Source organism: Ursus americanus, chromosome 3 (genome assembly GCF_024610735.1).
Source record: "Ursus americanus isolate L20-20 chromosome 3, mUrsAme1.1.p, whole genome shotgun sequence".
In the NCBI taxonomy this organism is placed as follows: Eukaryota; Metazoa; Chordata; class Mammalia; order Carnivora; family Ursidae; genus Ursus; species Ursus americanus.
This window is the reverse complement of record NC_142129.1, coordinates 40,760,125-40,783,638: the sequence shown is the minus strand read 5'-3', so window position 1 is coordinate 40,783,638 and position 23,514 is coordinate 40,760,125. Positions and strand designations below refer to the sequence as shown.

At 39.0% G+C, this 23,514-nt stretch overlaps 1 protein-coding gene across 2 annotated transcripts in view; it reads left to right on the top strand.

The window, feature by feature from the left end:
- Positions 1-6,046: 6,046 nt before the first annotated feature.
- SEPTIN7 (septin 7) overlaps positions 6,047-23,514 on the top strand; it is a 122,289-nt gene continuing 104,821 nt past the window's right edge. The window contains exons 1-2 of one of the 2 annotated variants that reach the window (XM_087860908.1): positions 6,047-6,230; positions 7,069-7,184. In XM_087860908.1, coding sequence (XP_087717034.1) covers positions 6,170-6,230; positions 7,069-7,184 — 177 coding nt within the window. In that variant the 5' untranslated portion in view covers positions 6,047-6,169. The remainder of the gene's footprint in view (positions 6,231-7,068; positions 7,185-23,514) is intronic. The other variant, XM_087860907.1, reaches the window with a different exon arrangement.

Sequence of the window (23,514 nt, the reverse complement as noted above, 5' to 3'; positions counted from 1 at the left end):
TGTTTTGTGTGTGTGTGTGTGTGTGTGTGTGTGTGAGTGCCTATTTAGACATTCATTCTGGGCATTTGGGGGAAACTTTGAGTAAGAAACATTAAGCAGCTGTATGCCAGAATTTTGGCACACTGACATTCATAAATTATTTAACACATCTACATTGAACACATATAATATGTGCTCGTGCAGCAATTCCCAAACTTTAAGGACTCCTAAGAAGGACCTCATTACATTCTCACAAATTCTTGCGGACCCCAGAAAGTTTTTATGTGGAATGTATCTATTGATACTTACTCTACTAGAAATTAAAATTCAGAAAATTTAAAAATATTATTTATGCATTTAAAAATGACAATAAACTCATTACATGTTAACATAAATTAAGATGTTTTTATGAAAAATTACTGTATCCTTCAAAAAATTAATTTGAAGAGTATCATTGTTTTACATTTTTGCAAATCTCTTTTGCAAAATGTCTGACTTAATATTAGACAGTACTGGATTATTTATGTGTTTTTGCTTTCGATTTGTGACAATTTTCATACTTCACGTAGTCCCTGGAAAACTCCACTATATGCTTGTGAGAGAATGAGAATGAAAAAGATAAAAAATAATCCTAGTACTCTAATTAAAATAATTTTGACCTCATGGATACCCTTGCATCTCAGAGACCTCCCCAAGGGCTTCCCATTCCATACATCAACCACTGTGCTAGAGCCTTGTACTCAGTTTTGACTCAGGAAATATTTGCTGAATGAGGTAATGAATACCATACCCTGTGACAAGTGCTGGGAATACATGGACGAACCAAGACAAGAGTCCCTGCCCTTAAGGACCTTCAACTCCAATAGAAGAGACACGTATTTACAGTACTTTGCTATTAGTACCACCCTAGGGGTAAATACAAGATACTATGGGGGTAGGGGGGCACCTTGTCTAATCTTGGGATATCAGGAAAGGCTTTTAGAGAAAATGATGGCTATTCTAAGATTTTAAGGAGAAGCCAGGTGAGGAAAGCGAGTGCAAAATGAGAACAAAGTGTCCCCCACAGAGAAAACAGCAAGGCTTGCTAGAGTTTAGAGAGCAAGGGATGGTAGGCTGGCCAGAAATGAGACACTGTATCACTTAAGTTTCCTGAGGGAAAGTCTGAAGATTTAAACAGGGGACTGACATAGGTAACATTTAGAAAGGTTACTTAGGATACAATATGAAGAATGGGCTGGAGTTGAACAAGGCACGGGGCAGAAAGGCTATTGCAGAGAATTGAGGCAGGAGATGATGTTGGCCTAGCCAGAACAGTAGTAGTGGAGATAGAGAGAAATGGGGAGATTGGAGGCATATGAGAAGGAAAAACGGACAGGACTTTCTGATGGCTGCAGGGGATGAGAGGGAGAGATGGTGGGGCTGAGTATAATACTCACATTTCCGGGTTAGGCAATTGAGTTGATGCAGGTACCCTTTAGAGATAGGGAACATAAAAGTAAGTATAATGAAAATGAGGAGTTTAATTTGGGCTATATTGTTTTGAGATATCTTGGAATATCCATATAAATACAAAATTGCATTTATAAAGAAATTTTAAGGATACATGTTTCAAGGACACATATTTTCCCTTCTCTCAATGGAGACATAAGACAACTGTGTAGACTTACTGAATTTAGAAGGACATTTGTTACATGCCAAGTACAATACATTGTCTATCAGGATATTTTGAAGGCAGTCAAAATGCAGGTTTGTAGTAAGGAGAGAGAACTGGACTAGAATTTATATTTAGGAGTTATTAGCATATATATGGTCACTGAAGCCATGAAAGTGAATGAGATCACCATAGTATAAAAAGTGAGATAGGAATGAACTGACCAGGACACAATGCTGAGGTACATGGACATTTAAGTGACAGAAGATGGAGGTCCTGGAAGGTAAAATAAAGAAGCCAGAGATCCAGAAGGAAAACTAGGTAAGTGGGTTTCAGAAATCGAAGGATGTAAATGTGGCAGGCCATGGTCAGGAGTATCAAATGCTACAGAGATGTCAAGTAAAATAAGAAAAAGGGTCCACTAGAAAAAGGAACCCTCATGCATTGTTGGTGGAAATGTAAACTGGGGCAGCCACCTGCGGTAGACAGTATGGACGTTCCTCAAAATATTAAAAATAGAACTACGATATGATCCAGTAATTCCACTACTGGGTATTTGTTCAAAAAATATGAAAACACTAACTCAAAAAGAGTTATACACCCCTATGTTTATTGCACCACTATTTACAATAACCAAGTATGGAAGCAGCCCAAGTGCCCATCAACAGATGAATGGACAAAGAGATGTGGTATATATACATAATGGAATATTACTCAGCCATAAAAAGAATGAGATCTTGCCATTTGCAACAACATGGATGGATCTACGGAGTATAATGCAAAGTGAAACAAGTTGGAGAAAGACAAGCACCATATGATTTCACTCATATGTGGAATTAAAGAAACAAAGCAAATGAAGAAAAAAGAGACAAAACAAAAAATGGACTCTTAACAAACTGATGGTTACCAGAGGTGTGGTGAGTGGGGAAATGGCTGAAATAGGTGAAGGAGGGATGCCTGGATGGCTCAGTCGGTTAAACATCTGTCTTCGGTTCAGGTCGTGATCCCAGGGTCCTGGGATCGAGTCCTACATAGGGCTCCTTGCTCACCAAGGAGCCTGCTTCTGCCTCTGCCTGCTGCTCCCTCTGCTTGTGCTCTGTCTCTCTCTCTGTCTCAAATACAAATAAAATCTTAGAAAAAAATGGGTGAAGGAGCTTAAGAGTACACTTATGATCAGCACTGCAATGTATAGAATTGTTGGATCACTATATTGTACACATGAAACTAATATAACATTGTATGTTAACTACACTGGAACTAAAGTTTTTAAAAATTGTGTGGGGAAAATAAAAAGAAAATGGGTCCACTAAATTAACAAAGCGATTGTTAGTGACCCTGTTGAGAATTTCAGTGGAGTGGTAGGGACAGAACCCAGAAGCTTATTGGATAAATAATCCATTGAGTAAAGTTCCTGGGAAGGCAGGAGACAGAATCCAGAGACTAGGCACGAAGAGAGGGGACACATGTAGAAATGTGTGCCTCAGATTTGGGGGGACACCTGATTCATTGTGATGTTTGAAAGGATAAATGTGGATGCAGGTAGGCTTATGAATATGGAAGTGGGAAGCTGTTGGAGTTCCTCTTTGGTTTTATTTTTTGCTCATAACGAGGGAGATGGTTTGAAAACAGTGGAGAAAATCTGAAGTGGCTGTTGTGAAAAAGAGAGCTAATTAGGGGAAGAAAGTATTGTTTGGCAAAGTTGAAGGCTCGTTGAAGGTTGGACACTGTAAATATGTAGAGAAAACAATCTGTACTGTCTATCTAGGATTCCAGATCAGTTTTTTAAAAATCTGTTTTTGAATCAAGGTTAAGGTCTAGACTATATTTTATTAGCAAATATAATACTGCTGACGGTGCAGTAGAGATCATAAAATAATACAATAATTCTCTTACTCTTTCCACCCCAACATAAAATTTATAATACACATGTGTACATGTGCATGCATGCACGTGCACACACGCGCGTGCGTGCGCACACACACAATTATATAACACTATTAGAACTCTTTATGGAGAAAGTTCTATAGGTTGTCATCATCTCATTGCCTATAACCTTCCACATAATTTTCAATGGAAAGTAGTGAAGCTATTACTGTGGGGGGGGCAGTTTGTTGGAGGGCATGAACAAACCTGAGGCAAACAAGAATTTTTTATAAAAATAATTTATCCATTTTCAGAGAGCAAAATAACAAAATTCACCTCTTTCATATCCATTGAGAGTTCCCCCTCAAAGAGATATATCAGTAGAGATGGGTGACAAAGATTTTCTTCATTTCAGACTATTAGATTACATTAAACAATAATAGTATTCAGGATAATTTTATATTTTAAAATGTGCTGTATGTAGGTAACATTCATTAAATACTTACTATGGACTGGGCACATTTAACTTTCACAAAAACTCCATTAGGTAAGTAATATTCCCATTTATAACTGAGGGAACTGGATTACAGAAAGTTTGAGTAACTTATCCTTGGATATATCCATCATAAATGGTAGAGCTGGGATTAGAACCCAGGCAGTCTGATTTCAGAGTTCACATTTTTAAATTCCCGCCTATATTGCCTTCTCAAGGTAGAAATATAATGAAATTTCCTAAAATAAAATGTCCTTTCGAAGTTTCAGAAAATTAACACATCAATTGGCTGGACAGATGAGTTGTTAAAAGACATTATGAGTAATTCAGTACAAGTGGAGACTAAGGAAACAGTAGATACCAAGACACAAAATAAGCTGTTTCCTCAGATAAAATTTCCTTCATTAAAAAAAAAAATACTTGGAAACATTTCAAGTATACAATAGAGTGTTGAAAATAATTACAATTTAATACCCAACTATCCTCCACCTAACCTTTAAGGTTTGCCACATTTTCAACAGATCACTTTTGGCAGAAAATAAAGTATTATAGATACTTATGAACCCTCCCTATTACGTTCCCTTCTCTTCTTCTCAGGAAGTAACCACTATTCTGAATTTATCTATCATTTCCTTACATGATTTTCCCAATTTGATCTCAGTTCTTTGTTTTTAAACCTTTATGATATAACACATACATCTTTTTGCAGCTTGCTTTTTTTTGTTCAACATGTTAATGAACTTTAGCTAAATCAATACTAGTAGATTTAGTTCGTTAATTTCCCTTGTTTGGTATTCTGTATATGTCAATTTGACCAATAGTGTAACTTCTTCATCCATTCTCCTCTAAGTGGACATTTAAATTGTTTCACTAATATAAGTAATGGTGCTATAAATATTCTTGCACAGACTCATGATAATTATTTATACATTATATATATTATGTAATATTCTATATTAAATATATTTAATTCCTTAACATGCAGTTTAACATGAAAGATAATAACGTGCATCAACTATACACCAAAGACAGGCATTAGTTTTCAAGAAAGGTTCAAAAGACTATGGGTTGTTCTGAGCAAAGTGAGGCTACTTTGTCTACTAAGCATTTGGAGGGAGGCTCAAGGACCAAGCGACATTCATTGCTACAGTATGACACCACATAATTTCAGTCCTTAATTACTCTTTCACTGTTGTCCACTAGTTTCACGTGTGTTCATTCATTTTCTCAACTAGAGTATAGCTCCACCAGGAGGGAACCAGGGACCAACAAGGTGAGTTAACACGAGTGTGACCGTGAAGAGTCCGCAGTGGAAGCTGCAGCAGGCGACCTCTTGGCTGTGCCAGGCCACCAGAAAGTGACAGCGCCAGGAGAATGTCGGGGCAACCAGGACCTAATCTCACTTTCCACCCCAGAGTCCTGGAAGCTGAGGACACGAGGATGGATGCAGGCATAGACACCTGCCCGAAGTGTCTCTCCACTAGCACCCACATGCCGCCAGGTCCGTAACTGGGAGTAGAGGCTTGGACGAGGCCCCCGCCCAGAGCGCAGCTTCACAGTCTGGCCTAGGCTAACGGCGCCTCTCCGCTTTACGCCAACTCCGTAAGAAGGCGCTAAGGCCAACCCGGCGGCTTCCGCAGCTCCAAAATCCTGACGTGAAATTGCGCGGGGAGGCACTGACAGAGGCCATCTTTAATTCGGGCAAAACCCCACCCTCGGAGCCCACCGGCCACTCCCTCTCATCGTCTCCAGGCTTTTCACCGACAAATGTAACACGGCTTAACTTTAGAGGCAGTGCTGAAGAAACACGCATAGAGGCCTGACTATCTATGACCCCAGAGGCGCCAAATTCCGCCAATTTAAACATGGCGGCTAAACCTGGGTAGCAAAAGAGCGCTGATGCCGATGAAATCATGTTCGAAATGGAGAGAGGCGGCGGGGCAGGGAGGGAGTAATCTCGCGAGATCGAAGCTGGTGTCTGCTAGGCCCGGAAGCCTTGTCTGAGGGGGCGGGGGCGGAGGAGGGAGCGGGAGTCGGGCGAGAGCCAGTGGAGGAGTCCGCCTGCTGTCGCCTGCGTAAGCAGGGCAGCGACGCCGGGCGGCTACGCCGCGGAACCGGCGTAGGCGGCTTTGGAGAATCGGCGGGCTGCGCTGCGCCCGGGCTGGTCGCGGAGGGGGGAGGGGATGTCGGTCAGTGCGAGATCCGCTGCTGCTGAGGAGAGGAGCGTCAACAGCAGCACCATGGGTGAGTCTCAGCTTTGGGCCGCTGCAGCTCAGGTCGGCGGCTCCGGACTTGAGGGGGGCTCTGCGGCCGCCATACCAAGCTGGGGGAACGCCCTGAGGCGATGCGGGAAGCTGCGGCTGAAGGAGGTGGGGTGGGCCGGCGGCGGGCCCGGGGCGCGGTGGCGGCGGGCCCGGGGGGAGGGGAGAAAGCGGCGGTGACAGTTTGAATTGAATGTGGGGAGAGCCGAGGCGGCGGTATTTCCTGTGCCACGGCGGGCGGGCCGGGGGAGCGGGGAGACGTGAGCCGAGGCCTCAGCCGCCCCGCCGAAGCGGCCTGAGCGGGGTCGTCTTCGCCCGGCCCGTCGGCTCCCGAGGCCCTGTTTCCTCCGGTCGGCGGCCGCTGCATCCGCGGTGGAGCTCCCCTCGTGGGCAGTGGGCCTGGCGAAGAGGGTGGGGACGTGTGTGCGCGCCCGGGTGAGGGTGCTGTGTGGGCTGGCCCCGGAGGGCGGCGGCGGGGAGGGAGGAAGAAGGATGCACCAGGCTGAAGCTGCGGTGGAGGCGGCGGCGGCTGCAGAGACTCCAGCAGCCGCGTCGCCTCCTCGCTCCGCCTCCCAGCCTCTCGGGGTTTCCTTTCCCCAGGCGCGGCCCCGAAGGCCGGTGGATGGCGGGCGAGGCTTGAGTGCGGAGGCTAAGGAGCTGGTTTGGGCTTAATTTTTAGGAAAAAGGGAAAAGAGAACGCCTGGGAAGGGCGCTCCCACCCCTCTCCGAGGAGTGGAAAGGGTGGGAAGGGTCGCTGGAAAAGGGAGGGAGTTGGAAATACTGGTGATGTTTAAGGAGATTAGTTCTTGAAAATATTTCAGTATTCTCAGTTATTCTCTTCAGAAGCCTTTTCATTTCCTTTCCTCCCCCACGTATTGGAAAAAGGACAAGGCCATTTCATTCACATTTTCCACTCCTGAGTTCCATTTCATTCTGTGTGTATAGTAGGAAATAAGCAACTGAGATTTTTCTAACACATTTCCATTTGCTAAGTTACATTTTGAGAGTGCAGTTTCAAGTCTTTTTTTTTTTTTTTAATGTAGGGAAAGAATTTGTGACGTCCAGGTGTTTGCTTAGTTACTGAAATAACTTGGCGAGTTTATGGTTATAGTTAAACTTTAAGATTTCTTTTGGCTTTGTTATTTTGATGGAAGAATACCTTCTTGAGTGCCCTTGAGATTCTAAATGAACAGATAATCTAGATTGAAAAGCATTTTACTTGTTTTACATACTTACGTGATGAGTATAGTCAGTCAGTCATCGTCGTTTCCCTCTCCCCAAGTATATAAAAGCAAGCTGAGGAGGAAACTTTTTAGGCATTAGGTGTACAGGTACGGATGAAATTTATGGAACCCTGATAGACTGAAGGATGGTGCCTTAGCAGGATAAAAACAATTATCAAGCTAGTTACTGCTCCTGGATCCCTATTCCTCCAAATAGCAAGTCAAGGGGCAGGGGGAGGGCAGGAAACAATCTTTCATCCCACCCAGCTGTTCAGTGGGTGGGGCTAGAGGAGATAGGGTTGAGTGGAACTCTGAAATAAATGTGGAAGCCACATAAGGTGGTTTATGTGGTAGCATTGTGTCATTCTGTGATGGGACAACCTGGTGGAGCCAACTCTTCTTAATACAGTTATTAAAAATACCACACACACTGTTAGGCTTACAGAATTGAAGATCATAACTGATAATAGAAATTTATTTTGTGTTTATGTCAAGTAGATTTTAATTTACAAAAAGGATATTTTTGTAATTTAGTTAAGAATTTTTGGTTTCCAGTTTTGATTTGTAGATAAGGTTTTCAGTATATTAACTACATGAAAGGTAGTGTTATCAATAGATTGTTTCAGAAGTTTGTTTTAAAATTGGTTGTTTGTCTTTGTGCATTTTCCCATAGAAATAATCTTAAATAAGTCTATGCTAGAACTTCTGAGCTAGTCTAACACAAGGTAAGACTCCTGACAGACGGTAGAGCAGTTGTAGAGGGTTAATGACAACAATAACACACACACACACACACACACACAAGCTTGGGTAGGAGGAAGAGTTAGATTTGTGGTTTCCAAGGTCTCAATAATGGGGGGTGGTCAGATGACCTAGACTAGTCAGAGTGAAGATCATGGTAGAGCAGGTTGGTTTCAAACTTATTCTAATTTGATGATACACATACTCACTATAGATTCTATTCTGGGAATTGCCAGTAGAGTACTGTTCTATGACTAAATCACCAGCTGAGAACCATGTCTTAAATTCTGAGCTAATAAGCTCTCTTCAATTTTTTATTGGAGGTTGAAAGATTTAAAATTTAACATTTATGTATTTTACTGAATTTTGAGGCAAAACTAACTTTTTTTCGTGTGTGTGTGTGTTCCTTGTAACTAATTTTGGACTAGGTTTATTGTGCCATGAAACTGATGTAGAAAAAAATGTGTTTTTGAGGAGTAGAATTTTAAGGTAGCATGATTATGGGTTAGGTTTGCCAGATGAGAGCATAGTGTTAAATGTAGACTGTTGGTCTCTACAGCAGTGTTTTGCAGGCTGCAGGTTGAGGCCTATTAGTGGATCTTGAAATCAATTTTGTGGACTTCTAATAATTTTTAAAAAGTAGGAAAGAAAGAGAACATAGCAGTACATTGCACTTAGCATGAATTTTAGGGGGTTAAATTTGGTTTTATATGTATTGTGTATTGGGTTGGGTTATAATATTTTTATTAAGAATTGTGGTCAAAAATAGGAAAACACGGGGATGTGCAGTATGGATGGGTCAAGTCAGAGGTCTTTAAACATTATGGTATAGTGTGGAGAGTTTGGTCTGAGAAAGGAGGACTTTAAGATTTTATGTATGTATGTATGTATGTATGTATTTGAGAGAGACAGAAGATAGTGACAGAGAGCATGAGTGGGGAGGAGAGGGAGAAGCAGACTCCTCCCTAAACAGGGAGCCTGTCACGGGGGGGGGGGGGGGGGGCTTGATCCCAGGACCCTGGGATCATGACCTGAGCTGAAATCAGGCTCTTAACCGACTGAGCCACCCAGGTGTGATAAGGGAGGACTTTAAAAGCTATTAAGTCCATGTGGCTTTTTCTTATCTTGAATTCATTTATTCTGTATGCCATACATGGAGTGTAGTTAGACCTGGGACCTACTCCTTGAGAGAGGAGGTCATCATCTCTAAGAGCCAGAGAAACCAGGCTGTGTCCCAAAAGAAGATAGTATTGTTTAGTGACTCTGCTCTAGGCCTTTATTTTTTATTTTTAATTTTTTTTGGTCTTCTCCATTTGTATCGTCAGAAATCAAGAGAGCCAAATTTTGGGCATGTGCCTGGGGGAAGGGGGCCAAGGAGGTAGCTTGGTTTGCTTTCAGTGTTGAAGGCTTTAGGCCAGACATACAGAAAGTCCTTTTGATTTGTGCCTGGTGCAGTCCAGCTCTCCAGAGGTAGGATTACATATAGGGATTTGAGTTCAAAATGATAACAAGCAAATATAGTATAATGATTAAGAATATGGGCTTTGGTGTCAGGCAGAAGGCAGAGATGGGTTTAAATCCCGGCGTTACCACTTACTAGTTGTATCAGTTAGGATACAGTTAGGTTACTGCTTTTCAAATACTGCTTTTCCAACAGATGAAGGACCTTTTCTTTCTTTCCTTTTTCTAAAATTTCCAATCCACTGTTGACTGATACTGTTGCGAAAAGTACTGCAAAATTTTAAGAAATGAAGATGAATTTAAAAAAGGGGAAATATAGTCCCAGGTTTTTATTCAATCCAACAGACATAAACTTATTTTGCTATAAAAATTTCCATTTCTGTGCTCTCAGTTTCTGTACTTCACTGATGTAAACCGATAAACAGTTCAGACTGGCTCACTGGTCCACACACCACACTTTAAATAGCATTGGGTTAGACTATGCTGCAGTAAGAAATAGCCCTAAAAGTGTAAGTGAAGGTAGCTAAAGATGAGGTTTTGCCTGTCATTCTAAAGTTTATGTACTTTATTTAGGCAAGTGTTTCTTAACTTCAAAAGTACTTGTAGGCTGAGGAGAGTAAATAAGTATCCCCTGAGGTTGGGGAGTAAAACCTGAAGTTGCTCCTGTTCACATTATTTTGAATTTAAAAAAAAATCGTAGTTATTCATGTGACATTTGCATTTTATTTATTTGCCTTATATGCGGTGTAAGGCACCCCACCAGTCTGGAAGTAAAAATTGACTCCCCTGAAGAGGTGACACATTAATTCTGTTCTGTTTACCTCTGGGGCCACAACTGAGTACTTTTGGTAGCTTCATTTGAGAGGTGAGGCTCCAGGTGAGAATTTCTCAAACTTAGCACTATTGTAATTTGGAGTTTTATAATTGTTTGGGAGGCTTTCCTTTGCGTTGTACAATGTTTACCAGCATCCCTGGCCTCTACCCACTAGATGCCAATAGCACTTTGCCAGTTGTGAGAAAAAAATGTTTGCAGACTTTGCCAAATGTCATGGGGTTGGGGGGGGGGGAGAGAATCACCCCAGATTGAGAACCACTGTGCCAGGTGATGGAGAATCCTTTGAAGGATCATAGGAGATGGAGAAGAAAGAAGTCTTTCTTAACCATCTAGTCCATAATTCTTCCTCTTAGAGCTCTCACCATACTTCCTAAAATTGGGAATCAGAATCACCTAGGTAACGTGTGTATGTGTGTATGTAAGTTTATCATTTAATTCATGAATTTTTGTAAAACGTGATCAGTAGCTGCTGGATTCATAACATGCCAGGTTAATATTTTCCAAGGTATAATTGATAAACCTTATACATGAGGGTCAACCACAGCCTCTTGTTAAAAATGCACATTAATTAGTTCCCACCACACATGCAGTGATTCACAGTCTCTGAGAGGGGCCCAGGACTCTGCACTTTTAAATGCTTTCCAAATTAAGTAACTTTATTGAGGTATAGCCTTCATACAATAAAATGCACAGGGTTTAAGTGTTCAGTTCAATGAATTTTGACAAATACATATACCTTGTAACTTTTATTCCAATCAAGATAAAGAATATTTTTGGGGCTGCTGCGTGCCTTAGTCCTTTAAGTGTCCGACTCTTGGTTTTAGGTCATGATCACAGGGTTGTGAGATCAAGCCCTGCATAGGGCTTTGTGCTCAGCAGGGAGTCTGCTTGAGATTCTCTGCGTCTGCCCCCACGCCCCACCCCACATGCTCTCTCTCTCTCTCAGATAAATAAATAAATCTTTTCTTTTTTTTAAAAGATAAATAACATTTCCATCACCCTAGAGTTTCTTGTGCCCCTGTGCAGTTATCCCTCTACTGCTGCAGGTAACCACTGGTCTGATTGCTAATGTCCATAGATGAGTTTTTTTAAAAAAATTGTTTTTAGAGAAACAGCTTCATTGAGATATAATACATATGCAGTCAACTCATTTAAAGTGGTTTTTCTGGGTAGCTTTTTAAAGTCTTTTCCCCCTAACTTCTTTATTGTGAAAGATTTGAAATGTGAAGAAAACATGAAATAATAATAAAATGATCATCTTGGTACTTCTAAAAGCATACAGATTGTAGTAGTCTTCCACAGTTTCATAAACAGTAGGCTTGGGATAGGCCCTGATTGTTTTTCAGAATGCTTAAAACCATTTTTTCCAGTTTTACTTTGTAAAATATATTTGAAATATTCCTGCAGTGGCAATTTAAGGTTTTTGTAAATGTAACAAATACTTGACTACCAACAAAGTGTCAGACACTGCAAAATAGTAGCAGTCAAGAAAGCTATGGCCCATGGCCTTATGGATGTTACATAGTGTTTGTGTTTTCATATCTGAAAATGCTTTTTATTCTATGGGGGGGGTTATATTTGTCCAATAGGTAATACAGTCACTTGGTTCAGAATTTAAAAGGTTAAAAAGAGATATGTAGTGAAATCTTAAAGGTTAAAAAGAGAGATGTAGTGAAATCTTTCTACTCCTATCCTCAAGTAACCCAGTTTCCTCCTCAGGCAACCTATTTAACAGTTTCTTTTATGTTTCTTCTGTTGGAAGTGATTTCTACATATACAAGCGAAAAACATATATTCCTCCTGTCCCCACTCATGGTAGCATCAGACACACATTCTTCCTCACCTTTTAATTTTTCCCACTTAGTGAATCTTAGGTTATTCCATATCAGTACATGAAGAGTATTCTTACTCTTTTATATAGCTGTATAATTCCATTATAGGTAGGCTATGACTTAACATGTCCCTTTCTGATAAGACATTCATTTTCAGGATTTTGCTGTTATAAACCATAACATGGTGAGTATCTTGGAACATTGATTATTTCCCATGTCTTAGTATATCAGAGCTCTTGAGCATTAAGACATTATCAGCTGAAGTTGTACTACGATGTTAAGTCATTACTAGCTTAGGACTTGAACACTCAAGTTCATTCATTTAACAAACATGTCTTTTGCCTTGTGCTGTGTGGTGGGCACTGGGGATACTGAGTTAAATGCTGTGACAGTCGAAATAGAAGGTGATTAAGAGCTTAGGTTCTGGAGTTAGACCTGGATTCACATGTCTAAATCTTTTTTTTTTTTTTTTAAGATTTTATTTATTTAACAGAGAGAGACAGCCAGTGAGAGAGGGAACACAAGCAGGAGGAGTGGGAGAGAAAGAAGCAGGCTCCCAGCGGGAGAGCCTGACGTGGGGCTCAATCCCAGAACTCCAGGATCACGCCCTGAGCCCAAGGCAGACGCTTAACGACTGAGCCACTCAGGCGCCCCCACATGTCTAAATCTTAACTGAATCTTGGGCAAATAACAGAATTTTGTTTCCTTCTCTGTAAAGTGGGAATCATAAAGTTATTGGATAATTAAGTGAGAATTAGATGATAATGTGGCAAGTTTTTAGCCTCACATATCAGCAGATGTTAGCTTTAAAAAAAAAAGTTATCATGGGGTGCCTAGGTGGCCTGTTCAGTTGAGCATCTGACTCTTGGTTTCCGCTCTGGTCATGGTCTCAGGGTCATGGGATTAGGCCCTGTGTTGGGCTCTGTGCTGATCTCCAAGTCTACTTGAGATTTTCTCTCCTTCTCTCTGCCCCTCCCACTTGTGCTCCTTTTCTCTCTCTCTAAAAGAAATGAATAAACCTTAAAAAAAAAAAAGTTATCAGACTATATGGCAATTGACTATTTACTTTTCTTCCTTCATTTTGAAGTTTCTTGAAGTCAAGAACTGTGTGTTGTTCACTTTTCCCTATCTGGCATTTACTTAGTGAATGATTTGTGATATGATTTAAAGGTATGTAGAGTATATAATGGAAATACAGAGCAGGATACCTTTTCTAAATTGGAAAAGGTAAATCTTTAAAGGTAGATAGGAGTGATTAGGCAGAGGAGGAGGAAGGATACTTATTCTAGGCTGAGAACTCATGGTAGTTTATGAGGCTAGACAGCTAAGTAGAGATCTGGTGTCCTGTGCTGAGGATTTTTAAAAAGATTTTTACTGAAGTATTTTAAAAGGAGAAGAATGGTAACCGTGAACATCATGATGATAATTCCAGTAGGGATAGCTAGAACACCAAGGTGGGGCCGGTGAATTGAGGGACGTTAACATAGCAGTCTTAGGACTGAAAGATGAAGGACAAGGGCGCTTGGGTGACTCAGTTAAGCGTCTGCCTTTGTCTTGGGTCATGATCCCAGGGTCCTGGGATCAAGCCCCGTGTTGGGCTCCCTGCTCAGTGGGGGGTCTGCTTCTCCCTCTGCCCTCCCCCCACCCCACTCATGCTCACTCTCTCTTAAATGGACAAATACAATCTTTTAAAAAATTTTTTTAAAAAAGAGGAAGGACAACTAGGGTAGTGGCAAAGGACATGAAGTGTAGGGGATGGTTGTGAGGGGATGTAGGTGGGGGATAATGAATCCAGAGTATCTGAACCTGAGTAAATGGGTGATTAGTAGGTATTGAAATAGGTAATTTAAAACATGAAATTGAGAGGCCCGGAGAACATCTAAGTATGCATGGCTGGTAGTCTTAATACTAGGAGAGACCTTTAGGATGGAAAATAAAAATTTTAAGATTGTGGATTTATTCATTTGTGCTTTGAATTTTTACATTTACTAACTGAATCTGCGATATTGATTAAAAGCTCTGTTGTAATTTGGTCAGTAAATTTGTTGGTACTTTTTTTTTTAGAGTTAGGGAGAGGGGCAGAGGGAAAGGGAGAGAGAGAATCTTAAGCAGGCTCCACAGCCAGTGGAGAACTATTGCAGGGCTGGATCTTAAAACCCTGAGATCATGACCTGAGCCGAAATCAAGAGTTGGATTGAGCCACCCAGGCGCTCCTGTTGATACTGTTTTTGTAAGACTTGGTATTTGTGGCTTGGTGAGCAGAGTTGAAGGAAATTGGAATAAAATGATTTGTGTGAAACTTCAGTGTCCTTCAAAGTTAAACAGACTGAGGTCACCAATTTCTTAGGTAATACTAAGATGTTTACTTACTTAAAATTTCTACTGATACATTTCATAGCAGTAGCTCTTTCACACTAAGGGCCACGCTAGTGTTTCTTTACATGAATAACATGTTGTATCCTTAATGTTCAAATTGTTCATACAGATTGTAATTAGAGTTCTTTTCTTCTTGAGGAATATTTTGGTATGTATTGTTAATTTTAGAGAATGCTGTAAATACTTTGCGTGAGATCATTATTTGTGTAAGAGGAGGCAGAATTTTCATAGTAATTTTCTTAGTGCTTTCTGTTTATGCTGTTATTAAGGTAACCAGGGTAATACATATAGCATTGTAAAAATTTGTTACATGTAGCATTCTGGGATGTGAGGTGATCTATACAAGGAAATTTTTTCAGTAATGAATGAACCATTTTTAATTTTAAAAAATTTTAATAGATATGCTTAGTTGCTTTTATGATGAATTTAAACAGATTAACCAGGAGGAAAAAAAGGCATTAAATTATTTCAGTTGCTGAAGGTTAATTTGTGTTCTTTCTTAATTACATATTTTTTCATGGTTGTAATTAGAGGTATATTAGTGGTTAGTGGTTCTTACCCCTGGTCAGACATTGAAAACACTTCCAATGCTTAACACCCTTGGAAGCTTATTAGTTCACTAGGTGTGAGGCGGGGCTCAGAAATTTTCATTTTAGGGGCGCCTGGGTGGCTCAGTCGTTGAGCATCTGCCTTCGTCTCAGGGCGTGGTCCCGGCGTTATGTGATCGAGCCCTGCATCGGGCACCTCCGCTGGGAGCCTGCTTCTTCCTCTCCTACTCCCCCTGCTTGTGTTCCCTCTCTCTCTGGCTGTCTCTCTCTCTGTCAAATAAATAAATAAATAAATCTTTAAAAAAAAAAAAAGAAATTTGCATTGTAAGTATTTTAGATAATTTTGGTGAACAACCAGAGTTGATAACCTCTGGTGTGAATTATATGTTATGAGGTAATATAAGTAAAAGTACTCTGTAAACTCTTAAATTTTATACAAAACCAGGGTATTATTCACTTAATATTTAAAATAGTTTTTGGCGTATTAGTCTATATGCAGATTATTTTAATATGTATATAGGGTTCTAATGTTGATATGCTGATTTGCGTAGCCATTTTATTATTTTGAGACATTGTGTAGTTTCAATATTTTAGAATTTAAGTAGTATTTGAAAGAATATTTTTAAACAAACCTCTTCTGCCTTCCCGTTATTTTCCTAGGGTATTTGTTAATTTAGTACCTTAAACTGGTTTTAATTTACACTTCTTACATTATTGGAGAGAGATATTTGTTATGTGTAAACTGATTAGCTTTCCTACTTCCAGTGGAATATACTGAACTTGTTAAACTCACCATCAGGAACATTTGATTTTATGCTGTGAGTTATGGGGCTATTAAATAACGCAAATGCGAGTAGTTTTTGTTTTTTAACAATGTATAGCTTTTCACATATTTCTGCTCTCATGGATGTACTTACCTTCTTCTTCTTGAAGTCTGTAGCTATCTAGTTTACTGTTACAATTCTCTGTGTTGTAGTTGCTCAGTTTTTATTTCTTGGCTCATTTCTGTATTGAAGTTCTGAATTCTGTTAAGCATTGAGTTAGATTTCCATTTCTGGTTCCCATCTATAGTCTGTAGAATTGATATGCTGAGTGAAAAGGAAAGAAATTTAATGGAAATGATTCCTTTTCCATGGATGTATAAAATAATGTGCAAATAGAAAAGAACTGCAAAAGTTCTTTATATAGGGGCACCTGGGTGGCTTATTAAGCGCGTCTCCCTGCTCCACTGGGAGCCTGCTTCTTCCTCTCCCACTCCCCCTGCTTGTGTTCCCTCTCTCACTGGCTGTCTCTCTGTCTGTCAAATAAATGAATAAAATCTTAAAAAAAAAGTTCTTTATATAGTCACTGTGTGATTTGCAAAGACCTTAGTTCTTGAAGGACAGTTTATAGTCTCTTAGTTTTCTTGTTGCTGAGAAGGGTGAATTGAGTAAACATTTCTTAGTGTAAGTTTGGAGACATGAAAACTTGGCATGAAGGGATGAAATTAGTGATCCTAGATAGAACTGTAGTCAATCCTGTCTTAGGATTTGTGTTAGAATATTAAAGTTGGTCTAATACAGTACAACTAGGAGTTACTTTATGATATGCTTAAATTCAGGTGTGAGCCAGAAAGATAACTGGAATGACTTAGCTGGCAAGCGGACCCATCAAAAATACCTACAGTTGTGTTTGACCATGGTGCTGTGCTGTTAAAATGATAATTACACAAATGTAATTTTTTTTCTTTTTTTGAAATTTTAGAATAATTTTAGACTTGTTGAAAAGTTGCAGCTCCTAACTTCTTGAAAGTTAAATATTTGGTCAACATGGAGGAAATGCAGAAATAATACCACAAACATGCAAATACAACATGTTATATGAGGTAAATGCACCATCAACATTAGTGCTGGCTAGCACAAAGGGAGTTAAGAGGAGATTTATGCTTGATGGGAACATCTTAAATGGAATCTTTCTTGAAAGTTTTTGGGCAGGGCTGGCAGATTCCATTGTTTTTAATTGAAGGATGGGTGTTCTAAGTATAGTCAGTCATTAGTGGATTCCACATAACAAATTATCAGCACGATTCTTATCCCCTACTTCTAGGCTGAGGCCCAGGTATCTCTCTTTTTATCAAGCTCCCCAGATGCTTCAGATTACAGCCAAGTTTGGGAATCACTTATCTGCAATATAAAAGTCCAGAGGCTTTAATAATAGCTGTCATCTATTGCACAACCACTACAATGACCATCATTTATTATACTCATTATATGTGAAGTGCCGAATATTTCACATATACCTTGTAATAATCTCGTAAAGATGTTATCCTGGTCTAAGGCTCTGAAAGGTTATGTAATTTACCCACCTGAGTGTAGTTCTAAGTTACAGCAGATATTGGAATTCAGATTTCTAGCTATATTTATACTGCCTTATTATTCTCTTATGTGTTCTGTCATTGAAAACTTAGGCAATCATTTTAGGGTTTTCCTTGGTTAGACTTTTTTCTTCTACCCAGATTGAGTCATATTCTTTGTATTTTTGCCTCTGCTTATGCCGTTCTTATCCATCTTGAAGTCCCATCCATCCATTAAGGAAGGCCCAGCTCAAAACTACTCATTCAGGGAAATTTTTCCCAATTACCTGAGTCTTTGATGATCCTTCCCTTTCCTTGAACTCCTAGAAGATACGCTTTTAGTAGGTAATAGCACAGTTAATTTTTTATGTATTATCATGTTTAATATTACAGATATTGTTGGTTGGCTAGTATTTGCAGTATTGCGATGTGTGGCGTGCTTTTTTGAGCCCCCTACTGCTCTCTAGCTTTCTTGTGTATATAGCACTGATCTTGAATAGAATTCTTTTTTATAATGAAATGTAAGTTGAAGGTCTTGGTTATGGGTTAAAATTAGAATTTATAGTTTTGAGATACCAATTATTTTGGTTACTTCGGTAGCTCACTAAGGCAGGCTTTTAAAGTCTTTGGCCGTAGAGTAAATTTATAAACATACAGATGTATTTATCATAATTTATGAATAATTTCAACAGTAATATAATTTGGTTTGCAATACAATTTTTTTAAAGATTTATTTATTTGAGAAAGAGGGCGTGGTGGGGGAAGGGCAGAGGGAGAGGGAGAGAGAGAATCTCAAGCAGCCTCCCCACTGAGCATGGAGCCCACAGACTCAGGGCTTGATCCCAAGACCCTGAGATCATGACCTGAGACGAAATCAGGAATCTGATGCTCAACCAGCTGAGCCACCTAGGCACCCCTGCAATACAATTTTTTAGAAGTACTTTTTTAGGACCTATATAACTCTATTAGGGCTGTCTTATCACAGATTGGGTGGCTTAAACAACAGACTTATTTTCTCACAGTTCTGGAGGCTGGAAGTCCAGGGTCAAGGTGTGAGCAGGTTTGGTTTCTTGCGAAGGTTCTTCCTGGTTTGCAGACAGCTGCCTTCTTCTCAGTATGTCCTCACATGGCCTTTCCTTTGTTCGTGAAGAGAGAGAGAGTGAGATGCCTTAGGTATCTCTTCCTCCTTTTATAAGGGGACCAGTTGGATGTGATTGGGGCTCTACTGTAAGGACCTCCTTTAACCTCAGTTACCTCTGTAAATGCCCTATCTTCAAGTATAATCACATTGTAGTTAGAGCTTCAACATATTAATACAATTCAGTCCATAAGAAGAATTGAATTTCTGTTTTCCTATATGGTTTGGAATGTAGATAAGCTATAGAAATTTTTTTTAAAAACATAATATTTTTATTGATTTCTTCTTATTAGGTAAGCAAACCTAGGATGAATATCCATTTAACATTTTATGAGTCATGAGATTTGCTATTCTGACAAGAAATGGCTTTGATGTCTTTTAAGAAGCAGTTTGGGAGATGTATACTGAAATAATATGAATTTTTAGATGAAATTGCTATGTTGTGTTCAGAATGAATTCTAGTAAAATACAGAGTTTGTGTGTGTGTGTGTGTATTTGTATGTCATGAGTGTATAAAGCACAATGGTGACTGATTAAAATGAAATCAAGTTAATGCTTTGAAAATTTTGAGTATGTTCTTGATACTTCTTTTGTTATTCTTTTGATATTTTTACAAGATCTCAGGGTTGGAAGATGTATCAAGTTATTTAATCTAATTATGCAGAAAGTGCTCTAATTTCCTCTGCAGCATACCTGTTAAGTGTCTATGTAACCCTGCCCTGTCCAATACTGTAGCCGTGAACATACATGGCTGTTGAGCACTTGAAATGTGTCTAGTCTGAATTGAGATTTGGTATAAGGGTAAAATACAGAGGATTTTGAAAAGACTTACTTTGAAAAAAAAATATAACATGTCTTATATTGATTATGTGCTGAAATAATGTTTTGAGTATAGTGAGTTAAAGAAAAAATATTACAATTAATTTTACTTATTTCTTTTTCTTTTTTAAAGTGTGGCTATTGGAAAATTTAAAATTGCATGTGTGGCTTGTGTTGTATTTCTGATGGATAGAGCTGGTTTAGCCTGTATTAGAAACTCACTACCTTCTGAGGAAGCACATTTCATCTTTGAAGAGCTGTGACCATTAATTTTATTCTTCCTATTTTTGTATATATCTGAAGTCTTTTTTTATATTTGTATCCAGAAGTTCTCATTTACTACTTGAGACTAAAAAAATAGGGGCGCCTGGGTGGCACAGCGGTTAAGCGTCTGCCTTCGGCTCAGGGCGTGATCCCGGCGATCCGGGATCGAGCCCCACATCAGGCTCCTCTGCTATGAGCCTGCTTCTTCCTCTCCCACTCCCCCTGCTTGTGTTCCCTCTCTCGCTGGCTGTCTCTATCTCTGTCGAATAAATAAATAAATAATCTTTAAAAAAAAAAAATAAGTCTAACTTCTCTTTTTAATATTATTATTAAGTAGTCTATTTGAATACAACTTTCTCTGAGTCTTTCGTAGAGACTTTTATTTATTTATTTTTAAAGATTTTTATTTATTTATTTGAAAGAAAGAGAGAGCCACAGAGAGAGAGAGGACGAGTGGCAGGGAAGGGCAGAGGGAGAGGGAGAAGCTGACTCCCCACTGAGCAGGGAGCCTGGTAGGGGGCTGGATCCCAGGACTCTGGGATCATGACCCGAGCCGAAGTCAGAACCACTGAACCACTCAGGCGCCCCTTGCAGAGACTTTGTCCTAGGTGTTTGGAGCAGATAGAGCTGGGAAATTATATATTTTTACTCCATATTTATATGTATCTGTGTATATAAATATTATGTGTATAGTTATATTAAAAACCATGAATTCATCCTGATAAACCAGTTCTTTTGTAGTTCTGAACTAATCTGACACTTTGTCTTCAGATTCCAGAAACCCTGCACTAACACAAGGTTCAGTCTAGCCTTTTTTCCCCCTTATTTGTGACTCCTTTCTCCCAGCAGTGAACAACCTGGCTCTCATCCACAATTTATTACATATTTGTCCAATTCTGTTATTCATTTGAAATACAGTTTGTTTCATTTGTTACTGTTTCAAGTCCATTTTGAGCTCTTCTTACATCTTGGCTGATTTGGGTTATTTTTTATTGGGATATGTGAAGCATTACTATGGTGTTAATAGTCAACTCTATAAAACAGTATGTCCAGAAGTATTCATCCCACCTCTCATCTCTTTTACCCTATTCTCCTTTCCCCTTTCTTTCTTTCTTTTTTTTTTTTAAAGATTATTTATTTATTTATTTGACAGAGATAGAGACAGCCAGCGAGAGAGGGAACACAAGCAGGGGGAGTGGGAGAGGAAGAACCAGGCTTCCAGCAGAGGAGCCTGATGCGGGGCTCGATCCCAGAACGCTGGGATCACACCCTGAGCCGAAGGCAGACGCTTAAGGACTGCACCACCCAGGCGCCCCTCCTTTCCCCTTTCTATCACTTTTCCACCCATCTATATGGGTAACCAATGTCATTAGTTTCTTCTTTAGTTTCTTCTGTGTTTTTGCACAAATGAGATACATGTAAGAAAGGAAATATACAAGATATAGGTGAAAGGTAGTATATTGTAGGTACTACATACCTGCTTCTTTAACAGCTTTATTGAGATGTAATTCGCATGTGCCATAAAATTCGCCCCTTTAAATTGTACAGTTCTGTTGTTTTGGTATATTCATAGAGTCGTGCAGCCATCGCACTAATTTTAGGACATTTTCATCAGCCCAAAAAGAAACCCCGTACCTATTAGTAATTACTACTCCATTCCCTCCGCTTTGCAGGTTTTGGCAACCACTAATCTATTTTCCATCTCTATAGATTTGCCTGTTGTGGGCATTTCATATAAATGGAATTATACAGTATTTGGTGTTTTGTGATTAGCTTTTTTCACTTAGCATGATGTTTTCAAGGTGCATCCATGTTATAGTATGTATTAGTACTTTGTTCCTTTTTATTGTTGAACAGTATTTCATTATATAGCTAATACTACATTTTGTTTATCCATTCACCCATTAGTGGATATTTGGGTTCTTTCTGCTTTTTGACTGTTGTGAATAATGCAGTTGTACACATTTAAGTACAAGTTTTTGTGTGGACTTATGCTTTTGATTCTCTTGGCTATATACCTAGGAGTGGAATTGCTGTATCAAAGGGTAACTGTGTGTTAACTTTCTGAAGAACTACCGGACTCTTTGCCAAAGTCGCTGTGGTATATTACCTTCCCACCAGCAATATATGAGGGTTTCAGTTTCTCCACATCTGTCTACACTTGATATTGTCTGTCTTTTTTAATTATCTTAGTAGCTGTGAGGTGCTGTCATTGTGGTTTTATATTTCTCTAATGACTAATGATGTTAAGCATCTTCTTATGTGCTTATTGGCAACTTCTATAAATTTTCTTTGGAAGAGTGTCTATTTGAGTGCTTTACCCAATTTTCAGTCAGGTTATTTGCCTTTTTATTTAGTTGTAAGAATTCTTTACATATTCTGGATATAAGTGCAGACTGGATAGATGATTTGCAAATATTTTCTGCCATTCCATGTCTTGATAGTATTCTGTGAAGCACATTTTTAATTTTGATAAAGTCCAGTTTATCTTTCTTTATTGCTGTATTTTTGGTGTCATACTTAAACCATTCCTAATTCAAGGTCATGAAGATTTACAACTGTTTTCTTCTAAGAGTTTTATAGATCTAGATCTTACAAATATTTAGATCTTTGAACAATTTGGAATTAACTTGTGTACATGGTGTGAGGGTGGGTATCCATTTTCTTTCTTTCGTATGTGAATATCCAGTAGTCCTAGCATCTTTTATTGAAAAAAACTTTTCTGTTAAGTTGTCTTGGCAACCTTGTAGAACAGTTAACCATAAAATGTAAGGGTGTATTTCCACCATTGATTTGTACATCCCACCTTATGGTTGTACCACACTGTTTTGATGACTATAACTTCATAAATGAGTTTTGAAACTAGGAAGTGTGACTCCTCTACCTTTGTATGGTTTCAAGATTGTTTGGCTCTTCTGTGTCTCTTGAATTTCTACATAAATTAGTGGGTTAGTTTGTTAGTTTCTGCAGAGAAGCCAACTGGGACTTTGATACACATGGCCTCGTATATCAATTTGGGAAGAATTACCATTTGAACAAAATTGTCTTCTAATCTATAAATGCAGAATAGCTTCCATTTACTTAGATCTTTGGTTTTTTGAACAGTGTTTCATAGTTTTCAATGTGTAATATTTGTTCTTTTATTAAATTTATTCCTAAGTATTTTATTTTTGAAATGAAATTTTTTTTAAGTTTCATTTTAGGTTGTTTTTTGCTAGCATATAGAAATGTAGTAAGTTTTTGTTGATCTTGTTTGCTGCAATTTATTAGTTCGTGGTGTGTGTGTGTGTGTGTTAGTGGATTTGATAAGGTATTTTATTTATAAGATCATCTCATCTGTGAATAGAGATAGTTTTACTACTTCTTTCCAATTTGGTTGCCTTTTATTTCTTTTTCTTGCCAAGTACCTTGGTTTGAACCTCCAGAACAGTGTTGAGTAGAAGTGGCACTAGACATCATTGTCTTGTTCCTGAAGAGTGAAAGCATTTAGTCTTTCACCACTCAGTATGATGTTAGCTGTGGGTTTTTCTTAGATATGCTTTATGAGGTTGGGGAAGTTCCCTTTTATACCTTGTTTGTTAAGTGTGTTTATCACGAAAGGGTGTTGGGTTTTTTGTCAAGTGCTTTTTCTGTATCTATTGGAGATGATCATGTGTGTTGTTGTTATTGTTACTGCTTTATTTAGTTAATATGGTGTA